Here is a 27,252-nt window from a genome sequence, read left to right as displayed (position 1 = left end):
TGAAATAAGTATATTAGGGTAAAGGTAAAGCAATTTAATTCATATTAGAACTTTCTTTATTGATCACTATATTCTAATTTTTCAACACAAAGTTAGCATGTCTTGTCGAAACAAATAAATAATTAATAGAATAATAACCAGAAATATACCAAATAAATTAGATACCACTTAAGTTTGTAAAACTTTTTTCGTACATCAAAACAAGATACTTAAATAAACTTTCACACCACTTTGCTCTGACTTGTATTAAGCACTAATGAAAAATAATTTTGTATTAATTTTACTACTTCTGGATGTAGTTACAGCAGGTGTGATAACCTCTTTCATTAATGATCACTTCCAAACGAACGAAACTATCGTCATAGCTAGCACAAACTTTTTCAACTGGGAAGAAAACCTTCAAACTGTATTGACATCCAAAAACTCTAAATTAATCATAACACCACAGAATCAACTACAAGTACCACCTGTAATTAAAAATTACATATTTGTAGAAGATAATCTACAAACTTTAAATGCCTCATTAATAAAAATAATCTACACTATTAACGCTAGAAGAAACTTTTTAGTAATATTTCAAAAAAACACTACTGAAGATGAATTAAAATCAGCTTTCCAAGCATTATTGGGTTACTATATCTACAACGTGGTGATTCTAACAAACTTGACGCAGTTCTTCACTTGGTACCCCTACAACAACGAAAACCGCTGTGGTAAAATTGTTACTTTGGCCACAGAACAAGCAAATCCCTTTAAAAACAAGATTCCCAATGATTTGGGAGGTTGTTCCGTCAGTGTTACTTGGAGTAATCTCACATGGACTATTAAATCGCCGTTCGATAAATCTGACCCAGGATATGCTGCAGTAGCTTTGGATACTATTGCCCAGAAATTAAACCTCCAATTAGACTATTTAAGGCACCAACTAGACTACTATTATTTCGCAATCAGAGACGGAAATTTCAAAGTGTTGTGTAAATACATAGAAACGGAAAAAATCGACTTAAGTTTTACCATTGGTCATGTAACTGATAAGCCTTGTCCAGAATTGGAGACAATGAAACCCATCTTGCTGTATCCACAAAATTTTGCTTTTCCTCCAAGAAAACCAATTCGAAACAACGACAAAATTTTCTCTATGTTTAGAAAAGAAATTTGGTGGACACTTCTAGCCTCCTTTTTTACAATGTGGTTACTTTGGAAAACCGTCACAAAGCAATCTTACCAAAATAGTTTCTTTAGTATCATTCAATTACTAGTTCAGTGTATGATTTCTAAAGTACCTCAAAAACAACTACCAAGATTCGTTCTCTTCATTTTTCTTTTTTTCGTGATGAATATAAACTGGTTTTATGTGAGTCAAATGAGCAGCGTTTTAACACAACCGAGTTACGAACCTCAAATTAAAAATATTGAAGACATCATAAAATACAACAAAAAGTTGAACTTCTATCCATTCTTCAAGCAGTTCTTGCTATCTTACGGCAACGAAACTTGTGAAAAACTGATGGCGTTAAGAATGACAGATTTAGATAGCATTGCTCTACACGATTATAGTTTACAAAGCTTTGTTGACGATGCTGACTATGGGATAGTTATGCAAGAAACGGATTTGGTGCTTTTTAGAGATTCTCAGAAACTACAAGTCCTTTCACACGAGAATGTAATGGTTTTGATTTTGTGAGATAATATTAGTTTTGTTGATTGGGAATTTTCAGATTTATCCAGCTGCTGTAGTATGGAGTATGCGCACAGGTTTTCCTCTGAAGAATCATTTCAACTACTGGATTACTAGAATCGTGGAAAGCGGGCTTGTTTTAAAATGGATGCGAGATACAGCTGTCGCCCTTCCCACATATAGTTTTTCTGATGACAAAAATCAAAAAGTTGTTGCTCTTAATTTTAATCATATTTCATTAGTTTTTGTAATTTGGACTGTGGGGCTTGTAGCAAGTTTTGTGTGTTTTGTAAGTGAAATGTTGTGGGGGCGGAAGTCGATTATATTAGTAGAAACATTTTAAAATTAATTAAAACCGTCTGTCTTTTAAATAATAAAAAAATGCACACTGTATATAGAGTAGAGGTTATCTAGAATTTGAATTATTTGTCAAAAATTGGTCAAAAAAAAATAATAAAGAAATTGCTTGAGTCTATAATTCTTAGAAAATATTATTAAAAAATAAAAATCTATGATAAAAACGAAGTCTTCTAGATAATCTAAGGTTGTTGCAATACACTTACGCCATTTCTTTTTCAATCGCTTAACCCCACCTAAATACAGTTCTCGTGGTTGCTGTTCCAGAAACTAACAACACTGAGCTTCTGAAATAAATAGGAGTAAATAAAAATTAAATTTTTCTCCGAGAAAAAAAAGGACAAGGCAGCGAAACAACATTTTAAGAAGGCAGCAAAACAACATTTTAAGAAACAAAAAAAAAACAAAAAAAAACACTCAATAACGTAGACAACCATGAATGTTTAGTGGAATGGTATCCTACAGGTTGGTAGTTTTTAGAGTTTTTTAAGACAGCGTAGGTAATTTAAAAAAAGTCTCTTGCCCGGATTTCTTGGTCTTTTGCTTTTAATTTCACTACTAAAGGGTACCTAATTGTTCAAACGAAATGAAATCGGATTCGACGTCACGGTCTCCCACAACGAGTGTAATTAATGTAAAATCAGTTAATTGGAAATTTTCTCATTTGCAATTTTAACTATTCCGCCAACACTAACCGGCAAACAAAACGGACACCTTTTTTTTAAGATCCGAAAATGTGCAAAATAAAATACGATTTCGGTTACAATACCTTGATGTTGTTATGCAACGTTTATTGTAACATTTTTATCCAAAAATAACTAAAATATATTATTTTAATAGAAAATGATAAAAATTCAATAATCAAAGTTGAAAAAAAAATTAGAGCAAAATCAATGATCATTGACACACTGTTTAAGGACGTCAATAACGGGTATTTCCCCCACGAACCTGTAGGACTGGTGTCATTCTCCAGGGCATCCCATGAAATAAATTGTTTATTTATTCTTGTTGGATATTCTCTCATTCCTTAAAAGCATATCCTGAAGCTCAACTAAAGTGCGGGGTGCAGGTACACTCAATTAATATGCTGGTCAAGAAACGACATCAAAAATAAGCGTAGTAAAAACGTCGAAACAGTTTACTTAGAAAAATTTTGTTTCATTGTTTTATAAATTTAAAGTTCCGCCTGTGTTTTTAAGACAATTTAACTGTAACAATGAAAATAATTGTTTACGTAAATCACGTGACAGGAAATTCACTTATTCAGAGACTTAACTCATTTTAGTAACAATAAAGGTCTAGATGTTTTTTTTTCAGTTACTTATTTATGTAATTTATACACACTTCGTGGCTTCTTACTCGAGATTTAAAACAGTTCATTTATTACAATTATACTAATCTTAAACATGGATCTATTTGAGAGAAAGAATTTTAAAATTTGTAATCATAATTTATGTTTATTCTGTACGTATTATATTTATGTGGTACTTTTCTTACAGCCTGAATTTGAACATTTATTCCGGAATTGTTATTTTGATTTTGATCATTTAATATGTGCAGCGTTGGGCAGTATCTAGATACTTGTATCTAGATACTTGTATCTAGATACATTTTTGGGTATCTAGTATCTGTCTCTAGATAAAATCGAATTTAAGCACAAAATATCTGTATCTAGATACAAAATTAATGGCGCAGATACAGATACTTTTTTTTATTACATTTTTTTTCAGTAGTTATTAGTTGAGTTATACTAGTAGTAATTTTTGATACTTCATGTTGGTGATTTTGGTCACATAAACAAAAATAGAGGTAAGAGGTCCACTAATAGTGTTCTGTCACGGAAATTTTCATATTTTAAATACCATCATTTACTACATTGTAGCCTTCAGTACCTACTTATACATCTTAAAATATAATCCTGAGGGTAATAAATCTAAGCCATGGTAAGATGGTATTTTAAAAACCATAAACCACAATTCACTATTCACTGCGTTTTACGCTTATCGGGGCAATGCATTTTATCTGTGTACCTCAGCAACCCGGGTCCCGTAGGCCCGCTGGTTGTATTTATGTTATTAAATAAGAGTAATTTTAATAGTAAAAATATTTGTTTAAAGTATGTTATTAATTTTAGAAAATAATAATTGCGTGTTACATAATGATTAATTTTTTCAATTAGCACAAATTAGTTCAGTAATCGACTAATCGAATGTTCAATACATACATTTCTCTCGCATAAATCCCACATTTGTTACTGTTTTATACCTTTATTTTTCAGACAAATGTAGCATCTTTTCCTGTTGCCACATGTATCATTTCTTCACTTTTTCATTGTTGAACCTAACGCGAGGCGGGTTTGGCAGGTCCGTTTTGCCCTAGAATGTGCCGATTATGTTAAAGTGTAAATCTTTGCCAATAAAATTAATATTTTTACAACCCTCGGTACAATAATTTATCGTGATATATTCTCAGAAATCGTGAAACGAGATTAAAATAAAATGAGTTTTAACAAAAATCTGAAAATTTAAGGTTGCCCTCTGATGTTTCCGGCCTGCCAGGCAGCCTTTGATCCTATAAGGGGTGTAAGTACCTTTCTAAAAAATTGTACTTATTTTGCCTTAAACGGAACAAGCAATTCTTCCTAAAACCTGCCGCACCGGGATAGACGATTACCGGACATGGTCATAAAAACATCGTAAGCCGATATTGAAGAATAATAATTTATGACAGGTTGCCGACAACAGACCTTCTGCACAGAATAATTATTTCCCGTATTCTTTTGAAATATTAATTTTAATGCTGGAGATAATTACACTAGTTTACAAGGTTTTATATCCAAAGACAAAAATAGTTGAATCTAAAGGATTTGGGTTCGGGAAATTCAAATCTGAAAGCAGAAAAAATCCATCACGTCAGGTTTTTGAGATATTTATATAAACATACCTCGGGTTTTTTTTCTTTTATACAACTCTTATAACTTTTTTATTTTTAAATATATATGAACATATAGTTCTTTAAGCAAATTTGTATCATTTTAAAAGACCATTTAGGTAAATAAATAACATGAGTGTCAATTTTTCAAGCTACTAGATTGTCATCAATGTGTTATTTAAAATTTTTCAAGTATTGATTTTAGAATAATTGGTTGCTTTTGACTTATCTACGGGAAGTGATAATAAAAATGTGAGGTTGACCTCACAAAGATCTTTTAAAATGATACAAATTAGCTCAAAGAAATAAAGGTTTATCTATAAGAATAAAGAAGTTACAGGGGTTGTATCAAATAAAAGCAACACCCAGTATAAACATTATGACTGAAAATTAAAAATGGTTAACACTGACGTTCTTTTATTGGCAGTACTGTCAGTTTCCCTTATAATAGACCAACAGTAACACATTTTCGTCCCAAAAACCTTTATACCTTCATTTTAAGCATATTTGAACAGGTCTTCCCGCTTTAGGTACTATAATTTTACCACAAATGTAACAAAACTGATTTGCACTTACTTTCCACGATTTCGAAGACATTTTTTATGCGACAATTGTGCATTAACATGAATCAGTTTAACACAAACGTGAAGGTAAAGCAAAGTTCATTATTTTGGATTTATGAAAAAACCTGACGTGATAAGGATTATCCGTTTTTGGATTTGTTATCAGTAAGTAATTTAGAAGTAAATTTTTTTTTTTTATTTTTGGATACGAAAAAAAGTTTAAATTTGTAAACTAGTGTTATTAGATCTACTCAAACATAATTTGGACGCTGTAATATGGGAATAAAAACAAAAAAAAATTCTTTTTAAGCGTACGTAATAAATATTGCTCAATTTGCGACACATCAAACAGCGAAGCGATGGCCTATTTCCAGGAAAAAAGAAAAGATTTTTCAGCCTTGAATAACTATGCTACAGTAAAATGTTTATTTTTTAAATTTAATACCACAATCCCTTCTTTTGGACCCGTGGAACGGGTGTTTAGTAGCGGAACCCAAATTCTGACACCGAGAAGAAATAATTTAGGTGACGTTCGAAATGTTGTTAATTTTAAAAAAATCACTAAACAATACATAAAAAAATACACAAACATGTTTTCAGTTATTTTATTCGCCAAACCTTCAAAAAGTATCTGTTTTCTTGTATCTGTATCTAGATTCTGGATACATTTCGAAAAAATCGAAAACAATCTGTATCTAGATACTTTTAAAAGTATCTGTCCCCAACACTGAATAGTGAATATGTGCCTGTATTCCATATGTGCTTTGTTTTATGTGATATATGAATTCAGTCAGACTCCGAATTTGTACGTCTTGTTAGGATATTTGATAGGGCTGCTTGCTCAAATCCAAAGAGTATTAATGGCTCCTGGGCTTCGCACATGTCGTTGTAGATCCCTTCGGTTCCTAGGCTTTGAATTGGTGTGAATGTCAATTTTGTCTTGGTGTCCATTTCTAAGACGGATGATATGTAACCGGTCCCCGGATTAGGACTAAAGCTGCTTGATCATTGATATGATATATATTTTCAAGGGTAGTTCTACGTGTAAATTTTTTCCTTACTTTAACTAACGTTACCTTATCAAACATATGGTTAGATGGGTACTCCGTAGCATCTCCTTTGCTTTTGGTGTGGTAGGGATGACTGGGTCCTGTTTCTTCATTTAGGTTGAGAGCTCGTCGTGGTTTCATGACTGGTCAACTTTCCCACTCTCGAAGTTCTCCATTGTGACTTTCCTTTCATCCTCGGGGATTTCGTTCTCCAGTCGTTTTGGGCGTGGACGATTGTCAGGAAGCTCAATCGTTGATGCCTCGTACTCATCTTCCTGTTTTGGTATTTCGGATTCTTTCGCGGGGTCTGATTCGGGGGCGGTGTAATCTTGTAGAACCAATTTGGAAATACGTGTTCTTCCATCAACACGACTGTTGTGTCGATGTCGCTGTGTGGGATCTTGATCTAACGTGCCCTCTTGGTCCATTTCAGCCTCGTTCTTATCCCGAGATCGGTTTCACCTTCAGGGCTGGAGGTAACTGCAATCAGGGTCTCCTTCTTTCCTCCGATTTCCTTGAAGACCTAACCGAACTCACCGGTGCTGTCTCGATAGAGTCCGCTCCACTTCGGGTAGAATCTTGTCGCCAGATTCCGTCCCCTGTCCACGTTGTTTTTCTTTTCTTTTTGTTTCCTGTAATTGGGTGCTTACCCGTTGGAAATAAACATTATTGTTATTATTAATATTATTATAACATAGGTCCTCCACTTTGTTGAATATGTAAAAATGATAACAGCGACAGTGTTGCACCGTTGCCTCAGAGAGAGGAAACAACGTCAGACGCTGTCTACATAAGCACCCACGAATTTCCGCTCCGGGTCACTCCGGCTTTCGAGCTAGTTTAACTCGGAGGCAATTCTACTCTTGCAATCCAAGTCTTGTTGAGATTTAAACATCGCTTTCCGAGGCGATCGTGTTGAGATCGGCCATCCGCTCGTTCCACAAGACTTTCGCTCTGTGGCCTGCCGGACTGAAGCCACCTGAGACAGTCCGTAGCAGCATCAGGTCGTTCAGAAAAGTTCAATTTCAGCATGAAAACTGTGGATGCTTATATTTTATAATTTTTTATGTTTAGAGAATTTTATTTCAAGAAAACAGGAAAACGTGTTGTTTGTCATTCTACTGATGTATTAATCAAATATTCAAACACATTACTTTACTGAAACTTTGTTAATGATATATTTCTTGTACTCAGTGTTTTGCTTCCATTATATCTAAAATAGTAATGTTCAAAAAGTACACCTGCTGATCTTTGAGAATTCAAATATGCTTCAAAATGTAATCTTTGAAAAATGTATATTATTTATATATAACATCTAAAATGGTTCTGAGTGTACAATCAAATATCTACATCTGATTTATCTGTCATTAGTGGTTCAGAATGAAGTCACTCGGCGGGGACATCGATCCAAACCTTCCTGATCAGGGGTTCCAACATAGAGCGTAGTCTTTTTTAACACGTAGTCTGTTGGGACTCACTTTCCACATATTACGTCATTGTAGTTATCTGAAATCCCCCTAGTTGTACAATTTGGAATTCACTACCCCCGCCATAGCCCCTCAGAAGGGCCACCATCACGGTCAAAGTGGAGAAAACACTTCTACGTCCATATCGTTTCCAGAAAACCGATTTATGTCCTAACTTTGTCCGTCAACATAATCATGTTCTGTTGGATTCTATCAACGGTCCAGACCCCTCTGTCACAATTTTCGCCACACTCATGTGTTATAATATATAAGACTTACAGGCAGACATTGAGAATTCTCTCAGTGCCCAAATATATCGCATTTGTCGAAGATTTTGGGCGTCAAATATTCTTGGGGCCAAGTTTATTTCAATACAACACATTTTATGTTCCACTCAACCAGATTATAGTTTTTATCACACAACCGGTGCTGTCACGTCTATTGCCTATTTTATCAGCGACTGCCTTACATTTTTTTTTTCGACAGCTGAAATATGTGCGTTAAGCAGGGGTTCATGACTAAAACTGAAGTATTTCCTATTAGAAAAAGCAACTCGAGTATCTAAAATAAAACTTTTTACACAAGATTTAATAAAAGTACTATAGTTCTGTAAGATTTAATTTTCTTCGCTTTTATTTTACTTTTTGTTTTGCATTGTAAGTTAAAATTATAACCTTCGTACTTTCTTTAAATGAAACACATAACCGCTCAATTCCGTTTATTACAGTATTAACAATACAATAATAACTCGAACACTATCATAAGTTTTTCGTACATACTTCGAAAGTCTACCTCTAAAGAACAACAGCGCTAAACTACACGGATTATTTGCAACATGAAACAAGTCTAGAAGACGCAGTATACAGTATATTGGTGCCAACGGGGTAACCGTTGACAGTAAATTAGGCCTAAAATTCCACCCCCTCCCTCAATCCCAAACACAGTACAGCAGCAACCCCTCGTACGTGTACCGCCTTGGTTAATTGCTTTTCGGTTTCCTTCTAGTCTCTTGCACTGCCGCCACCAAACTCTTGACTGCTTCTTCGTGTCCTTCGAAACTATCTGCTTTCCTCAAAGGCATAGGGTTAGGGGCCGACAACTTATGGCATATGTGATGGCGGCGCTTGGGAGGAAAAGTTTCCCAGCTCCTCTGCTTTTGCGCAATCATATTCTCGCGTTTGTTGATCACCAAAACCATCATCTTATCGTCGGCACCTTCAAAGCTCGATCTTCTGCTAGAGGTGCTTAACGAGTCCGCCGAATCATGAAGCGGGTAGAAGACGTTGTCTTCGCCATCACTGTAAGGGTAAACTTTAGGCTTTCTTTGTTTAGCGGGTGGTTTTGCTTTGTTTTTACATTTGGGGCTGCCGGGGGTGGAGCGCGTTTCTTTATGGACTAGAGCTTTGACGCTCTGGCTTGTGGTAGCGTCGGAAATTCTCTGGTAGTCCGATTCAGTGCGTTTCTTCACTTCGCTATCAGACTTGCTGCAATTGATCTTATCACAACTTTTGCCAATCTTCTTGTACATGATCCGCTTATTAGTACCGAGTTTGTTTATGGAATCTAGATCCGTTTTGCTTAATTTTAATTCGGTTTTTGACAGTTTTCGTTCCGTTTCAGGATCGGATTTTGACTGAGATGTTGCGGATTGTCTACGACAGACCATGTCATGGAGTTTTTCTTTAAGTTGGGTTTCGAGGCGCTCAATGTTCATTTGATGGGTGCTTTGAAGAAACGATTTTTTCGGTTTTATAGGGGTACTTAAAGGCTTGTCGGATTGGCCAGCAGATTTGCTTCTTTCGCGTTCTTGAATGTTAGGACGGACTTTTTCGAAGAGCTGGCCCAAAACTCTGGATCTGGAGCGCGGAATTTTACCTAAACTGGCGTCGGCTTGCTGTAAAACACCTAAGAAAGAGAGATGTTAAGAAAAGGAAATATAGCTTGTCCTAATCTACACAAAAGGAACTCTAAAAACTGCCAGCGAAAGTATACATCAAGGAACAGACACAAAGATAGGAGAGCAATTAAAAAAGCTGCTGCAGCATAGAAAATTTATTTCTTCACTTCATTTTTCGACTATAGTGTATCCGAATTGCCAAAATAAGAATTTGAAAGAAATTTTGATTTCATAGTCCACCCAGGTATTCGTCTCTCTCCGAAAAGTTACCCTGCACAACGTCAAAAAAATTCAACAAAAAATATAGCATACAAAAAAGTAAAAAACTACAAAAACCACAAAAAAAATTAAACTAGGTCACATACAAGGATACTCACTAAAATGCTCCAACAGGGCTTGCATCTGCTTGCTCTGCTCGGCAGCCGAGTCACCCTGGGTCGACTGCTGAGCCGGAGTCAAATTCCTTATATAAGGCTCCAACTGTCCAGCCAGCTGACTCAAATGCTTCAGCTCATTTCTCAAAGTCATAACGTCAGCTCTCTGGCAACTGAACACTTCCTGTTCAACCCTCAACCGCCACAACTGCTCCTCCCAGGAAGCGTCAAACGTCGTAGCCATCCTGTCTAATTCCTGTTGCTGCCTTTCCAGGCTTTGATCCAAGTGAACACATTCTCGTATGAGTAGGTCGTAGCGGGCAACGAGTGGAGGTGATTGCGCTTTCCTCAAAGCTGTAATATCGCGATGCAAGTCTCCAACTTTCTCTTTGACGGCATTAAATTGCTGGTTGAGCTCACGAATCTGCGATTCGAAAGATCGGCAGTGTGCTGAAAAGGAGGTGTCGCTGTCGAGGAGCTTGTTTTTGAGGGCAGTTTGCTGCTTCTTGGTGGCTGGAGGGGCGCTGTCGTACACTCTAGATGCTGGAAATGGTTGAATTTATTATAGACACAATTTTGTCCTTTACTATTACTTTGTTTAGTTGGAGTAATGAAGGATTAAAAATGGTGGATGCGCCGGGTTAAGACAGTGAACCTTCGAAAATCCGAAAAAGAAAAGCATTTGAAGCTTCCACGAAGATTTTTCAAAGTCACCAGACAGCATCAACAATTAACCACGAATAATTGAAGAGCTCTGAAAGTTAGCTAAAGAAAACCCTGTAATGTTACTAAATAAAAATATTTTTTCGAGGTCAACAGAAGAAAATCATTCCAACATTTTCCAAGAAGAATTTTAAAAGCACTCTAAAAACTTTACCATGTACCAGCTGAAGTTGGTTAATAATAGTTGCCTAATAGGCAAAAATTCAGGTCGACTTAGAATTAATGACAAATTGTAAAACAGAAGGACACGGAGGGTGACAAAAGATGAAGTCTTTACTTCTAGATTTAAGGTATATGAACGAATAAAACGTGGATGGCGAAATCTTGAACATTATATTTTTAAGAATAGAAGAAATAATAAACCATTTGGACACTCCAGAAAGGTTTTTCAAAGTTGGTAAACGAAAAACATCAAATACGGACCACGAAGACGTCAAAACTAGTAGGAGAAGATCCTTTGAAAGAGAATTGTTTCAACACTATCACAAAAAATATCATATTTAAAACCACAAGTAACGCGACCATCTGAGGTTCTTTAAGAATGGCCACCTGACAAACAACGACAGATGAAGCATTTACCCTTCAACTTGAGATGCATCAACTGGGCGAACACGGATGATGGAAACTTCAACATTTAAAAATTTGAAGAACATTAGAACAAATGATTGATATCCTTATAAGGAGCAAAAAACCGAGAACAAATACAAACAACATAAAATATGTTGTTGCCGGAGAGTGTGTGGCAGCGACCTGATTTCGCGGTTAAATAATAGTTAATTAAGCTAGTGTAGGATTTTACTTAAGTTTTAGAATAATTAATAAATTAGCGCCTTGTCAAGATAGGTCCGCCTGCTGAGGCCGCTTTCCAGCCTGTAGACGTTTCTATACACTCATAAGCAAACTTTCATACAATTCAATTTTGAAACATTTTTTGTAATCCAGGCTCAGGTGGAATCGGTATTATGGGTTGCCTATTTTAAAAACACAAATGGGTCATCTTAGCTGAATAACCCTGTATATAAGGGCTGGCAAAATCCCGTCCGGGATCACTTGTCAGCTAGCATTGTCAGTGCAGGCTTCGGCGGCTAACGACTAGGGGAAAATAAATCGATTTGTACTCTTGTCCGAGAGTTTTATTTAAACAAATAAATTCTCCAGAAATAAAATACGCAGTCAGGTCTTTTCAGAACTTCCTTAACCAAGGGTCATCCAGCTTCCTGGTTTGAGCCGGTGGCTCGACAAGTGAGCCCCTGTCAACTCGCGACGTCGTGACGCCCTACCCCGTAACAATATTGAGCCAACACCGAAGTCAAACTTGTCAAAAATAACCAGGCTCATACTTAGATCTGCGGCGGCCGTAGTCCTATATCAAAACATTTTAACTACCTGCCAGTGATTATGGATAGAGTCGTATCCGCAACAGATGAAGAGAATCCAGACTATGTTGAAGGAAAAATTGCGACATCCACCACTACCATCCCTCGAGGCTGGGGGACGTACTAATCAGAAACCGCCATCCCCATAAAATAATCGCTTAGCGTTATTACAATCCCGGCAATGCAAACTGTAAGCCAGCAGCGAGGATACGCACCTTGTTTTTCATGCATTCACAAATTTTCACAAAAACAGTACCGTCACTGTTGGACCATTAACGCCCTATATGTAGCCATCAAAACCAACTATTATTTTCGCCGGCCTGGTATGAACACTTATCTCTAGACGTTCTTCCGTTCCCCCTCGACTTTTTATGGTCCTCTCAATTAATATACCGCGACTCAAAAAACCTCTCCGAACAGCCCTCTGCTCTGTTATTGCTCGTTTCTCTTAATTTAGTTTAACATTTGTGTTTATTGGTATTTATTGTTCTCTTTAATCATTTCATAACCTTAATTAAGAATAAGCTACTCTAACGAGCTGCCCGTTGGTTATATCTCACTTGCTTTAATTTACCCTTTTCACTTTTCGAAGCGCTCCTTCACAGATCTAGGACCTAAGGGGCAGCTTTTGCGGTGGCCACCGGCAAAACCTCGGACATCGACATTACTACAAACCTCGGACACTAAGTGAATAAGCAAATTACCTTTCAAAGAATAGGCCAAATACCATTTACACTAATGCTTCTAGAAACATTCTCGAAGGCAGCAGAAGACAACACTTTAAAAAAATGATGCCCGAGTGTTCTATCACATCTTACTCATTGGAAAAGAAAGACCACTTGAACTAAACCTTCTAGGAAGACTATTCGAATGCAGCAAAAGATCAACCAGACCCACCAAAAGTACTTTTTGAAACAAACAACAGACTATTTGGTAACTGCAAAAAGATTTTCCAAAAGCATTTTTCAAAGCCACTCGAAGAGAACCATGCAAAAATCATAAAGACCAGCAAAGTCATTTAAAGAGACTTGAGAGTGGCCACCTCAAAAATGGCCAAGAGAAAACAAGCAGAGAGCATCAGAGATAGAAACTTGAAAATGGAAGACGACGGATACGCTGAGAACAAACATTTTCCTCGAGACTTGAAGGATAAAACTTAATCTATAGTGGTGAACGATCAAAGCAGATCGTTACTTTCCCTGCAAGAAAATACTAAATACACATTTACGTATTTGCCTGACACAAAGGAGGTCCTCCAAATTCTTAAAATATGTGATGCATACTCATCGGTTATTAGTACACCACATAAGTGAGTTTATATGAAATTTGTCAAAGTTTCGGGTAAGTTCAGTACCTTATTATCTGTCTGAGGATGCGTTACCCAGTCCATCCTGAAGCCCTACTAACTAAGACAACTCGAGAATATGAGATCTACTCAAAAGGACTCCCTTAGCATTTATTAACCTACTCGTGTAACTAAGGAACCTGAGTGTTTTGTAGAGGCTCTATTGTCATGCTAAGACCTGAGAGTCTATAGTCTACATTCTTCACTGACACGAATGAAAATTCAAATCCAACTGTGTACTGTGGTGACCGAATTTAAATCAAAATTTTCGCGCTGAAATTAATTAACAGCGGCGCGAAATCACATTTGAATAATTTGAATTTGAGAAAGAAAAAAAAAGAATTCAAATCATAAATCGTTAAACATAGGCAACCAGGTGCACGGTAACGCTTGCTGGATAGTGGGACAATTAGTAGCGCTAGGGATTTTAGTTAGAGGATTGGTGGTTAGACAGAGGGCGGCATGGCGGAGCGTCAGTCTGGATATGTTTTTGTGAATGTAAACACGTGGTAAGAGCTAGTTTAAATTAGTTGGTTTGGTGGTAGACAAAAAGGGAGGAAAACGACACAGCTTTCCCCCAACACGTGTAGCTAATTCTTGCGGCCTTTTAATCGAAAAAAGGTGCGGACTTTCGTTCAACGCGGAACACGTGCGGTAAATTTGTTTTATTGTTTGTAAATTCACCAATCAAGCTAGTTTTTCTTAATCGTCAACTAGTGCTAACACAGTTTAATAATCAGGATTATTTAAATAAACCACTTGCTAACATCTTTGTTTAATTACGAATGAAGTTTCTGGATGCATAAACGTAAGTGTTACATTATAACACGTCATAATTCTTCACACAAGATTGCTAATAGTTCGTTTACGGCAGTTAAATTAACAAATTCATACTGCGAACTGGCGGGGGGTCAAAAAATGTCTTCCCTTAGGTGGTTATCATCGTTATTATCATCGTTATCATGATCACACCACTGAGGCATGTCCTCACAACGCTAAAGATTGACTATATCATCGAGGCTTGTCCTCAAACGCTAAAGATTGACTACATCAGCGAGGCTTGTCCTCACAACGCTAAAGATTGATTACTTCATCGAGGCATGTCCTTACGACGCTACAGATTCATTACTTCATCGAGGCATATCCTCGCAACGCTAAAATATACATGATCGAGGTATTTCCTCGCAACAATAAAATAACATCAGCGACACGCTTTTTCCTCGCAATGATGATTGGATATTTTTGTGTCTGTTTATTATGTGCTTTGTTGGGGTAACCAGTTCGCGATATGCTAAACTCTCAAAGTAAATTGTTTTTTTTTTAAGTAACCAATCATGATATAGTGTGACGTAATGTAAACTCATTGTTTGAACCGTTGATAAAGTGTAGCAAATATTAATCTCATGTAAATTGTGTTAACTTTGCAATTTTTCACCTCATACATTATTTCTCTAATCTCACAATTTTAACCTCAGTAATTTTCTTTGTTGTATAATTTTAATTGAACGTAAATTTCATGCTCTACAGCTTTAACCTCACATAATATTTCGACTGGCACAAGTTTATTTCTCACCAGATCTTTTGTTTGTCATAAATCTTTGCTAAGTTTTGTTTGTAAATATTTTGTTGACGACTGTTTCCATCGTACAAATTATTTGATGTCCAATTAGCCAAATACACTGACGTCATCCGAGGTCATCAAGATGGCAGCGTTTGACAACTAGCCGGCTTCCTCATAAGAGTCAATGCTAATATTTTCGGAATTCATTTAAATTTGAGAGTGTGTCAACTGTGTTTTTATAGTTTGGTAAGTTTGTTACAGTTTCTAGACTGTGTAGATATCTGTAAAACGCACCATAACGTTTGAATATGCTTAAAAAATAATGTTTTCCAATGTGATGTACAAGTCAACTTCGCTGCATCTTATATTATTTGCTTTGCAAATTAATTCTTTGTTAATGTACATCATTGTTTTTTTAAATAGACTAGCATCTTAATATTATAATATTTTGTATTTTAGGAGAAAATCCCTAAATTTTGTGCTGTTGTGGGTTGCGCGAATCGAAGCACCAGAAATGCGGACAAATTTTATTTTCCTTTCCCAGCAATTAGCAACAATAAAGGTAAATATATACAGGATGAGGAAAAAAGGAGGAAGCTTTGGTTAAAAACCTTGAAACGAGTGGATTTAACGAAGCCAAAGTAAAGTATTCCTATGTTTCTTTGGATCATTTTATTTTAGGTACAGTAACTACCTATTAGATTTATACAGTTTCTAATAAATAGTTACTACATTGGTGCTCTTTTAGGTAAACCTGCAGATTTGTCGGATGTGGACCACCCTGATTATGTTCCATCACAAAATTTAGGATATCAAAATAAATCCACCCATGATACTTGTAATGTCGAAAGACACAGTCATTTAAAAAAGAGAAAACTGAATAAATGCCTCTAGACTTTTGAATGCACGAATTTCATTGTGGGTTACTTTACTTATTCCAAAAATAAAAAAGTTTAGAATGGTGTTCATTGTTATGGTAGGGACATCGTCTAAAAACAAATTAAAATCACTTGCACTCATTGTATAAGGATCTACGCCGTTTAAATTGTTTAAATTTTGTACATATCTGTTTTTCTCTTTGACGGAAAGACATCGTACATAATCACTTAAATTATCCATACTTTAAAAACATATCACACACCTTCACTTAAACCCGTCACATTAACCTCAAACGAAAATATTAATTTCCGATTTACCGCTTAAAACACTTGGATGTATTTTGGGTGACGAGGAATTTAGACCAAAACAGCGTTCTGTATTTTTATTTTTATTATGTATTTCTAAACTCACATCTCCAAAAAAGGCACCCCGATATACAGAAAAGATATGAAAGAAGCTATTCACGTGTTTATTTTCTAGATCAATATCCACACTTTTAAATAAAATGTGAAAATGTTAACATTGTCACTTATGGAGTTTCACGGCGCTTGTCAAACGCTGAGTTCCCGCTACAGCGTGACGTCAGGTGTTATTGGCTAATTTTAATCTCGCATAAGAATTATTTGTTGTTTAAAATTTCACAAGATTGTATGGCGAATTTAAATATTGTTTATTGCTCTTTTGAAACTAACACTTGTTCAGTTGTTATTAATATCAGAGTTAAAAGAAATTGAACATTTAAAAATGGAACGGAGGTTAAATAACACCGAAACACGTAGTAGAAGCGTAGGGCGCGGCTCCTAGTGGTGGCTATCGGGATTTGTGGCGCCATCTGCACAAGGGGTACAGGCTTTGTATAGAGTCAGTGGGAACGGTCTGGACGACGTGAAACTGTCAGTTTATTTATAGCCCTTGACATTCCAACCAACAGTTTTCGACCGACACGGCCTGGGTTGCGTGGTACGTCTCTTCGTTAGGTAGAGGGGTGCTGGGCGGTAGGCTTGCCGATAGATAGAATCATCGTCGCGGGGGAGACCAGCCCGGCCGAGGGCCCCAAACTCCGCTTATGCTAGAACGCCCCAGGAGAATTTTTGTTGTGCTCCTGTTAACTGCCGTGACCTTAACATTTGACGTCACACGCCAGTAATAACTTGTGTATTTGCAATTACTTTAATTCAGATTTTGCTTTGTTTTATTAAATTTGTGATATTCAAATATTTGCACTGATTCCAAACAGATGTATATGATTTTGTGTTTGTTCGTTTTTCATGTGTATGTCTGTCAATTCGCGAGTATCTTTTCTTTCATATTTTTAAGGTGTTTCGTTCGAAATGTAATATGCCCGTGAATATACGATAGGGGGTTTTGGGGCTGAGGAGTGAATACTCGCAGCTTCTTTCCTCCTGAGAGGGGTGCTATTTTAGCCCCTCCAAAAAAATGTTGTCTATTATTTCTTGCGCTCTCGAATCACACGCAGTGTATGCTCACTTGTACAAAAGAACGTCTTCCCGCCATGTTTAAAAAAAAAACACAAAGTAGGTTTCCATTTTGTTAGACGATCACAATGGGAAGTTTGGGTTATCAGAGTACATAATCTTTAAGCATAGACATTATTTCTAGGTACAGGACAGCGCAGGGCTTGCAAACTGTTGTGGTGACCGAATTTAAATCAAAGTTTTCGCGCTGAAATTAATTGACAGCGGCGCGAAATCGCATTTGAATAATTTGAATTTGAAAAAAAAAGGTTCAATCACGAAAAGGAACTCCTTAAACATAGGCAACCAAATATGCATGGATGGTCTAATGCACGTAGCGCTTAGGAGTTAGTTGCATGATCTTTGGGTTAGATGGCAGCACGTAGCGCTAGGGTAATTTCAGTTAGAGGGTTGGTAGAAAAGCGGCATGGCGGTAGAATGGGTCATTCTGGTGTGTTTCGTGTAAGTGTAACCACGTGGTAAGAGCTAGGTTTAAATTAGTTGGTTTGGTAGTTAATAAAACGGGAGGAAGCCTTTGTTTAACGACGATCAAACGTATTTTTCATACTGATACAGTTGTCCCCAACCCGCGCGGTAAATTCTTGCGCCCTTTTAATCGAAAATTGCAGACTTCCGGTCGGACGCGAACACGTGTTGTGAATCTGTTCTTTGTTTGAAAATTCACAAATCAAGCTACCTTTTCTTAATACTCAGCTAGAGCAAACACAATTTAACAATTAGGATTATTTAAATTAACCATTTGCTAGAAGATTTCATGAAATTCACTTAGTCAGGAAAAACACCTTATGTTTAATTACGAATAGGTCTCTGGATGCATATACGTAAGTGTTACATTATAACACTTCTAAATTCTTCACACAAGATTGCTAATAGTTCATTTACGGCAGTTAAACAAGTTCATTATACTGCGGACTGGCGGGGGGTTATGATATTTTCTCCCCTCAGGTGGTTATCATCGTTATCACGATTAATTCATCGGGGCATGTTTCGCAACGCCAGATTGATTAATTAATTAAGGCATGCCCCCAACGCTACAGAAAATTTACATTACCGAGACGCTTTTTCCTCGCAACGATTTTGGATTTTTACATCACCGAGACGCTTTTTCCCTCGGAGCGATGATTGGATATTTTTGTGTTTGTTTATTATGTGTTTTGTTGGGGTAACCAGTTCGTAGTATTTTAACTTCTCAAAGTAAATTATTTTTGAAGTAACCAATCATTTAGATCATGATATTATTTGGCATAATGTAAACTCCTTGTTTGAACTGTTGATAAAGTGTGGCAAATATTAATCTCCTGTAAATTATGTTAACTCTGCAATTTTTCACATCGTACTATATTTCTTAATCTCACAATCTTAACCTCAGTAATTTTATTTGTTGTATAAATTTAATTGAACGTAAATTTCATGTTCTACAGTTCTAACCTCACATAACATTTCTATTTGTACAAGTTTATTTCACACCAGATCTTTCGTCTCATACATCCTTGCTAAGTTTTGTTTTGTAAATACTTTGTTGATGAATGTTTTCTATCATATAAATTATTTGATGTCCAACTTTAATCCCACATAAGAATTATTTGTTGTTTAAGATTTCACAAGATTGTATGGCGAATTTAAATGTTGTTTATTGCTCTTTGAACCTTTAACACTTGTTCAGTTGTTGTTAACATCAGAGTTGTAAGAGATTGAATGTTTTAAAATGGAATTGAGGTTAAATGACACAGAAAACGTGGCAGAAGCGAGGTTTGGTTCCTAGTCGAGCTGGCGAGATTTATCGCGCCACCTGTACAAGTCCACAGGTTTGGATAGATTCAGGGGCGGCCGCCGATGTTGTAAATTTCTAGGCTCCTGTACATAGCCTAGATCTCTTGCGGGTTGGACGACCGTAATGGCCTAGTTCCGCAGGGCAAAGTTCGTCATGGGATATGCGTGTGGGGTAGGCTTTGCGATAGATAGAATCACCGTCGCGGGGGGAGAACAGTTCCAGACCGGTAGCTCAGACTCCGCTTATGTCACAACGCTCCAGGGGTACTTTTCTTGTGCTCCTGTTAACTGCCGTAACAAAAAAAAAAAAGGAAAGAAGATCGGCCGCCACACGCCTGTAATAACTTGTGTATTTGCATCCAGTTACTTGATTCAGTTTTTGCTTTGTTTTATTAAATTTGTGATATTCAAATATTTGCATTGATTCCAAACAGATGTACAGAATTTCCGTTTGTTCGTTTTTCATATGTGTATGTCTGTAAATTCGCGAGTGTTTTTCTTCCAGTCAATTCGCGAGTGTTTTTCTTTCAGTCAATTCGCGAGTGTTTTTCTTTCACATATCTTAAGGGTCTGAAATGTAATAAAATGTCGTCCGGGAATAAAACCAAGGGGGTTTTTGCGCTGAGGGGTAAATCTTCGCAGCGTATTTCCCCCTGTGAGGGTGGTGTCGTTTCCCCCCCTCCAAAACAATTTTTGTCTATTATTTCTTGCGCTCTCGACAGTGTATGCACTTGTATGAAAGAACGTCTTCCCGCCATTTTTCAAAAACAAAAAAAAAAAAAAAACACAACGTAGGTTCCTATTTGTTAGACGATCATAGCCAAGGCCAAACTTTGAATTTTTGAATTTTTCGCGGGCCTTTCAAACTGTTTCAAGGTCAATTTTTGAGGCGGGAAGTTTGGGTTATCACAGAATTTGGTGCCGTGACCAGGATACAGTGTTTGCATACTGCATTAGAGAGATGCATTGTTGACAGACAACACATGTTTTGTTATTATTTTTGTGTACTGCCGTTTGTTGTTTGTTTTATGAAATCCGACTCTGAGCCAACAAAACCGAGCCGACCGATCAACAGGACAACTATTCAGCTTCCAACGACACCGGCCTCCAGGTGAAAGCGATACCCGATTGACGACGACGTCCAAAAAAATGCCGAGAACGAGACGACAGCGACCGCCGATGATCATTTAACGCCCAATGCCCAAATGAACGCGATTGCCCCAGACGAAACCAAAAATCAAGTTCTGGAAGTCCCAATGATTTGATCGAATATTCCAGTGACGTGCGATTGAAGTCCAGTTTCGAAGCCAAACTCCAGGCACGAGATTAACTTGTTAGGTAAAGTTGCTCGTTCCAATTCAATGAAACCCGATATCTGAGTGTTGGGTTTCTGCACTAATCTTTCAGCAAAATCTTTTAGCACCAGGATTTCCTAGATGTCAGGAGAGTTTTCACTAACGATGCCTGAAATTTTCCATCTCAATTTCAGAAAATTTGTTTCCAGAACCAGATGACCAAAATTGTGTCAGGATGTTTGAATTGGGGGCGAGAGCTTTTAATTCGTTAACAATTTTAGCACTAGGGGGCGTCGTAGCTCAAATTTCCAGTGGCGGTTCAAACTGGGGGGCGAGGGGTCCATTCCCAGAGGAGCATTTTGTCCATTTAATCCAGTCTTAGTCATAGATGTCACCTTTTCTCTCCAGGTCACCCAAGCAGAGTTCAGGGGGGCGTAGGGTTTCCTCACCAAGAGGAATCACATCATCTGAGTGTCAGCTGACGTTCTCTTTCTTCTTCTAACTAGGTGTAGCTGTCAACAGAAATCTTGTGTTCGACGCGAAGCCAAACGATCCTGTTCCTGTTTTTTTTTCAGCACGTTAACTTGCGGGTTGACAAACAAGGGGGCGCTTTCAACTAGCTTTGTTGAGAATAAAGTTTTTCCGCAGGAAAACACAACCATGGTGGAGACGACTATGATGTGACTGATCCCGTTACCACTTGTTCATTTATTTGTAATTATGTCATTTTTCTCTCCAACACGAATCTGAGTGGAACTGTTCTAACATTTTTCTCTTTTCATGGACCCGACAAACGCTTCGAGGAGAACTGGAACATTTTCGTCAAAGAACACGAACGGCCACCACCAAGAAGGAAGTGTCTCCGCTCGTTTCGCAAGCTTCACTCGGAAAACACTTGGGGGCGACTGTGGTGACCGAATTTAAATCAAAGTTTTCGCGCTGAAATTAATTGACAGCGGCGCGAAATCGCATTTGAATAATTTGAATTTGAAAAAAAAAGGTTCAATCACGAAAAGGAACTCCTTAAACATAGGCAACCAAATATGCATGGATGGTCTAATGCACGTAGCGCTTAGGAGTTAGTTGCATGATCTTTGGGTTAGATGGCAGCACGTAGCGCTAGGGTAATTTCAGTTAGAGGGTTGGTAGAAAAGCGGCATGGCGGTAGAATGGGTCATTCTGGTGTGTTTCGTGTAAGTGTAACCACGTGGTAAGAGCTAGGTTTAAATTAGTTGGTTTGGTAGTTAATAAAACGGGAGGAAGCCTTTGTTTAACGACGATCAAACGTATTTTTCATACTGATACAGTTGTCCCCAACCCGCGCGGTAAATTCTTGCGCCCTTTTAATCGAAAATTGCAGACTTCCGGTCGGACGCGAACACGTGTTGTGAATCTGTTCTTTGTTTGAAAATTCACAAATCAAGCTACCTTTTCTTAATACTCAGCTAGAGCAAACACAATTTAACAATTAGGATTATTTAAATTAACCATTTGCTAGAAGATTTCATGAAATTCACTTAGTCAGGAAAAACACCTTATGTTTAATTACGAATAGGTCTCTGGATGCATATACGTAAGTGTTACATTATAACACTTCTAAATTCTTCACACAAGATTGCTAATAGTTCATTTACGGCAGTTAAACAAGTTCATTATACTGCGGACTGGCGGGGGGTTATGATATTTTCTCCCCTCAGGTGGTTATCATCGTTATCACGATTAATTCATCGGGGCATGTTTCGCAACGCCAGATTGATTAATTAATTAAGGCATGCCCCCAACGCTACAGAAAATTTACATTACCGAGACGCTTTTTCCTCGCAACGATTTTGGATTTTTACATCACCGAGACGCTTTTTCCCTCGGAGCGATGATTGGATATTTTTGTGTTTGTTTATTATGTGTTTTGTTGGGGTAACCAGTTCGTAGTATTTTAACTTCTCAAAGTAAATTATTTTTGAAGTAACCAATCATTTAGATCATGATATTATTTGGCATAATGTAAACTCCTTGTTTGAACTGTTGATAAAGTGTGGCAAATATTAATCTCCTGTAAATTATGTTAACTCTGCAATTTTTCACATCGTACTATATTTCTTAATCTCACAATCTTAACCTCAGTAATTTTATTTGTTGTATAAATTTAATTGAACGTAAATTTCATGTTCTACAGTTCTAACCTCACATAACATTTCTATTTGTACAAGTTTATTTCACACCAGATCTTTCGTCTCATAAATCCTTGCTAAGTTTTGTTTTGTAAATACTTTGTTGATGAATGTTTTCTATCATATAAATTATTTGATGTCCAACTTTAATCCCACATAAGAATTATTTGTTGTTTAAGATTTCACAAGATTGTATGGCGAATTTAAATGTTGTTTATTGCTCTTTGAACCTTTAACACTTGTTCAGTTGTTGTTAACATCAGAGTTGTAAGAGATTGAATGTTTTAAAATGGAATTGAGGTTAAATGACACAGAAAACGTGGCAGAAGCGAGGTTTGGTTCCTAGTCGAGCTGGCGAGATTTATCGCGCCACCTGTACAAGTCCACAGGTTTGGATAGATTCAGGGGCGGCCGCCGATGTTGTAAATTTCTAGGCTCCTGTACATAGCCTAGATCTCTTGCGGGTTGGACGACCGTAATGGCCTAGTTCCGCAGGGCAAAGTTCGTCATGGGATATGCGTGTGGGGTAGGCTTTGCGATAGATAGAATCACCGTCGCGGGGGGAGAACAGTTCCAGACCGGTAGCTCAGACTCCGCTTATGTCACAACGCTCCAGGGGTACTTTTCTTGTGCTCCTGTTAACTGCCGTAACAAAAAAAAAAAAGGAAAGAAGATCGGCCGCCACACGCCTGTAATAACTTGTGTATTTGCATCCAGTTACTTGATTCAGTTTTTGCTTTGTTTTATTAAATTTGTGATATTCAAATATTTGCATTGATTCCAAACAGATGTACAGAATTTCCGTTTGTTCGTTTTTCATATGTGTATGTCTGTAAATTCGCGAGTGTTTTTCTTCCAGTCAATTCGCGAGTGTTTTTCTTTCAGTCAATTCGCGAGTGTTTTTCTTTCACATATCTTAAGGGTCTGAAATGTAATAAAATGTCGTCCGGGAATAAAACCAAGGGGGTTTTTGCGCTGAGGGGTAAATCTTCGCAGCGTATTTCCCCCTGTGAGGGTGGTGTCGTTTCCCCCCCTCCAAAACAATTTTTGTCTATTATTTCTTGCGCTCTCGACAGTGTATGCACTTGTATGAAAGAACGTCTTCCCGCCATTTTTCAAAAACAAAAAAAAAAAAAAACACAACGTAGGTTCCTATTTGTTAGACGATCATAGCCAAGGCCAAACTTTGAATTTTTGAATTTTTCGCGGGCCTTTCAAACTGTTTCAAGGTCAATTTTTGAGGCGGGAAGTTTGGGTTATCACACTGTCTCTGATTTGCTGAAATGGACTATTCAATTTATATTATTTTTATAAATAGGCGACATCATGAACTATTTTACGTTCGACTACAAGAAATTCTGTTTACCTGCTGCCAGTTCTGTTTGGTGCTGACTCACAGCTGCCGGCCCAATCCAAGGTTCCAAACATTGAGCAAATTCACTTCTATAATTAGTCTTAATGTTGGAACTTTGTAAAGAGCGAACTGGTTGACTAAGTTGTCCTACAGCAGCTAGACGTTCAATCAGTGAAGGGCACAACTCCAGGAACTGGTATTTATTAGCAGCGGCAGTAAATGTAGTGCATAAAACTAAATGGAGCTGCAGAACTGGCATGACAGTACCTAGAAGAACCTCCAAATCAAAACCATCTACAAAAATCTATCGCCTACTACTCACCCAGAACTAGAAGCTGACTTCTATAAATCCTCTCCTTGCTCTCAAACTGCCTCTGAACCTCCATAATCATAGCAGCATGCGTCTTAGCCATAGCTTCTTGCATGCCTTGACAAAACGTGTTAATCGTATGCTTCTCACTATCCATATTACGTCTTAGCTCATCCATTAGCCCCTTCAGGGCTATTATCCCGTCTCTTACTGAAGTCTAATAAATCAAGTATAGATTAAAGTGATGGCGATGCGAAAAAAGAACGAAAGCTGAAAGTAAAATTGAAGACGAAATAAAAGAAGAAACCAAACAAATCCAAAATAGAACAAAAATCGCTGCAAAAATGTACACAGTTAGGGAATTCACCTGCAAATCCATTATAGCGTTCTGACCCCTTTCTAGTCTTTTAGCTGCTTGAATATGCGCAGTGTCGATGTCGACACACTGAGCTCGGATTTCGTTCGGCAAATCTCGGAAACAATTGACGCAGAGCATCGAGTTCTGGAGAGCTGAGTACATGATGTATTGTTCGCCATGTTGAGGACACTGAAACCGCCAAAATAGAAGGCAGACGGAGTGAGTAAACACCACAGCCAATAACTTGAATTAATGAAAGAAACTGCAACGAAAATTTGTAATGTGGCGCCCTTTGATGTAAATAATTTACACCTTGAAAAATTTGTATTTAATTTAATTTAATGACAATGACAACCATAAAGGGCGCCACACAGTGTAGGTACGTCAAATCAAAAATACGATGGAACGGTAATGAAACTTATATGACAAAGTTCACCATAAGTAAGGACTCACCCTTTTCGGCTCTTTGGTACATTTGGTCATATGGACCACGTCATGGGCAGCGAACATTTTGGCCCGATGGGTATTGTCTCGGCAGTGTGAACACAACGCTTGTCCTACAAAAAAACGAACCCGATTTTGCCAATTAAAACTTAGGCGTCAGTTTGACATTCATGGTGACATAGATTTGACACAGATGATGTAGGCCAATGTCAGTTTATGCACAATTTTGACTCATGACATAATGTAAACATAAATGTCATTATTGACTGCTACTTATTTGACAATTACCGCAGGTATTGCAATAGTACATATTGGCTCTATCCCTCTTGTCACAATTGGAACAAGGAGGATTTTCGCTATTTGCAATATCGATAAGTTGTCGCATTAAGGTGTCTGGAGGTGGGAGCATTGACCCATCTTTCAGTAAAGTTGGTTGCCTACAACTTTTATGTATAACATCTAAAAAAATTTAGATAATACGGACCTGCAAAACGGGCAAACCAGACGCCGGTCCTGTTCGCGCCCCCTTAGACATCGTCCACAAAATGTATGGTAGCAACTCAAAATGCACGGTTCGGTAAAATAATCGTGGCAAATGGGACACAAAAGAGGGTTTTTGGGGTAATCCATTCCCGGTTCCAACCCTGGTGGTTCCATTTCCAGATTGCAGTTGCTAAAAATTAGCAAATATTTTTCTGCACCAAAACTACCCCCGCACTCACCTAACAAAGTAAATAATCCCGAAAATCGCAATTTCAAACCCTTGAATTTACCACAGGGTTGCCATTAATGTTTTTTTTCTATCCCCACCCACTCAACTGCACATGCGCCGGATATGACCCAGTTTCAACCCCCTTTTGTTTGAAATAAAACACAGCTTTTATTGGAAAGTGTATTAAAGTAAATGCGTGTATTATCACAAAATAAAAGGTAACAAAAGCAATTTACGCAACAATAGGCCACAAACACAAAATGGTCCCTTATGTGGTGTTATTGCATTTTAAACATAGAATAATCTCACTCTTGACGTGGAAATAAGTAGATCGTCGTCGTAGAACTTAGTTTCGATGACAACGTTGCCACTGAAATAGATAATGTAAACAATGTAGGGCACAAATGAGACTTACTTTAGGACGGATGCCGGCATCATTTCCGATTCTGGCGCCGCTTCCATGATCGATTGCCATGTATTTGTCGATTCTGGCATAACAAAACCAAATTCAAAGTACCACTCTTCGAGGCACCGTCCTTTAAACAGTACTTTCTGCAAAACAAACTTAAAAATACCGCTTGTCTTGATAAACAACAGTACCTGCTCCAGACGAAACTTTTCGATTTGCTCTTTGGAACTAAAATTAAACTCTCGAGATACTGCACGACATTTGAGGATGTTTTTAGGTACGTGAGCTTCATGTTCTACGTTTGGATAGCTCAAATCTTCAGAACCTTGCCAGAAAATCGTGCCGCCGTCGGCGTCGCGCAGACAAATCCAATTTCTAAAAAAAAAACGGTGTCAAATGTCATATTCTGCAACTGTCAAAACTACTCACACTTGAAAACCTTTCAGAATTTCTTCTGCTCTGTTGTTTTCTGACATTAGTAGGGGCAAACTCGTTGTCTTCACAACACAAGGGGGCTCAATCACACGTACGCATCTACTAACCTCAAATGCGTACGAATGACATACGTCAAAGCAAACGGCGGAAAAGCGATAGCTGTGGCGATAGTGCTGCCACCTCACTTTTTAATTTTTTGTTTTTTTTGTCAATTTATTGACAAACATATAAAAAAATCGGATTTGAGTGATTTAAAACATAGTTTTGACGATTCTGTAATTTCTGAAGTAGAAGAAGATACG

The 27,252-nt window shown here is 37.5% G+C and overlaps 2 protein-coding genes across 3 annotated transcripts; both read right to left on the bottom strand.

Annotated features, from left to right (window-relative positions):
• Positions 1 to 8,754: 8,754 nt before the first annotated feature.
• LOC135142236 (RING finger protein 207-like) lies at positions 8,755 to 26,204 on the bottom strand. 2 transcript variants are annotated; one of them, XM_064073915.1, is made up of 10 exons: positions 26,117 to 26,204; positions 25,879 to 26,067; positions 25,683 to 25,831; positions 25,404 to 25,507; positions 24,960 to 25,139; positions 24,605 to 24,809; positions 24,295 to 24,549; positions 10,319 to 10,858; positions 9,401 to 9,949; positions 9,193 to 9,342 (listed from the first exon to the last, which is right to left on the bottom strand). In XM_064073915.1, exons 2-10 carry the CDS (start codon positions 26,049 to 26,051, stop codon positions 9,290 to 9,292), a joined length of 2,208 nt encoding a protein of 735 aa, XP_063929985.1. In that variant the 5' UTR covers positions 26,052 to 26,067; positions 26,117 to 26,204; the 3' UTR covers positions 9,193 to 9,289. The 2 variants fall into 2 exon arrangements, with proteins under 2 accessions (XP_063929984.1, XP_063929985.1); XM_064073914.1 differs by having other exon boundaries at positions 8,755 to 9,949.
• Positions 26,205 to 26,272: 68 nt separating this feature from the next.
• Positions 26,273 to 27,091, bottom strand: LOC135142367 (retinal rod rhodopsin-sensitive cGMP 3',5'-cyclic phosphodiesterase subunit delta). Its single transcript, XM_064074057.1, has 4 exons — positions 26,945 to 27,091; positions 26,707 to 26,890; positions 26,522 to 26,658; positions 26,273 to 26,476 (listed from the first exon to the last, which is right to left on the bottom strand). The coding sequence occupies exons 1-4, from the start codon at positions 26,989 to 26,991 to the stop codon at positions 26,395 to 26,397; spliced, it is 450 nt and encodes a 149-aa protein (XP_063930127.1). The 5' UTR covers positions 26,992 to 27,091; the 3' UTR covers positions 26,273 to 26,394.
• Between the last annotated feature and the right edge of the window lie 161 nt (positions 27,092 to 27,252).

The sequence above is a fragment of the Zophobas morio genome, unplaced genomic scaffold (genome assembly GCF_036711695.1).
Source record: "Zophobas morio isolate AGI-343-1 ecotype UQ-CSIRO unplaced genomic scaffold, CSIRO_AGI_Zmor_V1 ptg000046l, whole genome shotgun sequence".
Lineage (NCBI taxonomy): Eukaryota > Metazoa > Arthropoda > Insecta > Coleoptera > Tenebrionidae > Zophobas > Zophobas morio.
The sequence above is the reverse complement of the archived record's forward strand: the minus strand, read 5'-3'. Positions and strand labels throughout refer to the sequence as shown.

Excerpts from the sequence above, each read along its gene's own strand:
- LOC135142236 (XM_064073914.1), bottom strand. The coding sequence starts at position 26,051 with ATGGAACCACCAGGGTTGGAACCGGGAATGGATTACCCCAAAAACCCT. Across the intron at positions 25,832-25,878 it reads CTGGTTTGCCCGTTTTGCAG|GCAACCAACTTTACTGAAAG; the intron begins GTCCGTATTATC and ends TAAAAGTTGTAG. Across the intron at positions 10,859-24,294 it reads CCAAACAGAACTGGCAGCAG|CATCTAGAGTGTACGACAGC; the intron begins GTAAACAGAATT and ends AACCATTTCCAG.
- LOC135142367 (XM_064074057.1), bottom strand. The coding sequence starts at position 26,991 with ATGTCAGAAAACAACAGAGCAGAAGAAATTCTGAAAGGTTTTCAAGT. Across the intron at positions 26,891-26,944 it reads ATTCTGAAAGGTTTTCAAGT|AAATTGGATTTGTCTGCGCG; the intron begins GTGAGTAGTTTT and ends TTTTTTTTTTAG. Across the intron at positions 26,477-26,521 it reads ATGCCGGCATCCGTCCTAAA|TGGCAACGTTGTCATCGAAA; the intron begins GTAAGTCTCATT and ends TATCTATTTCAG.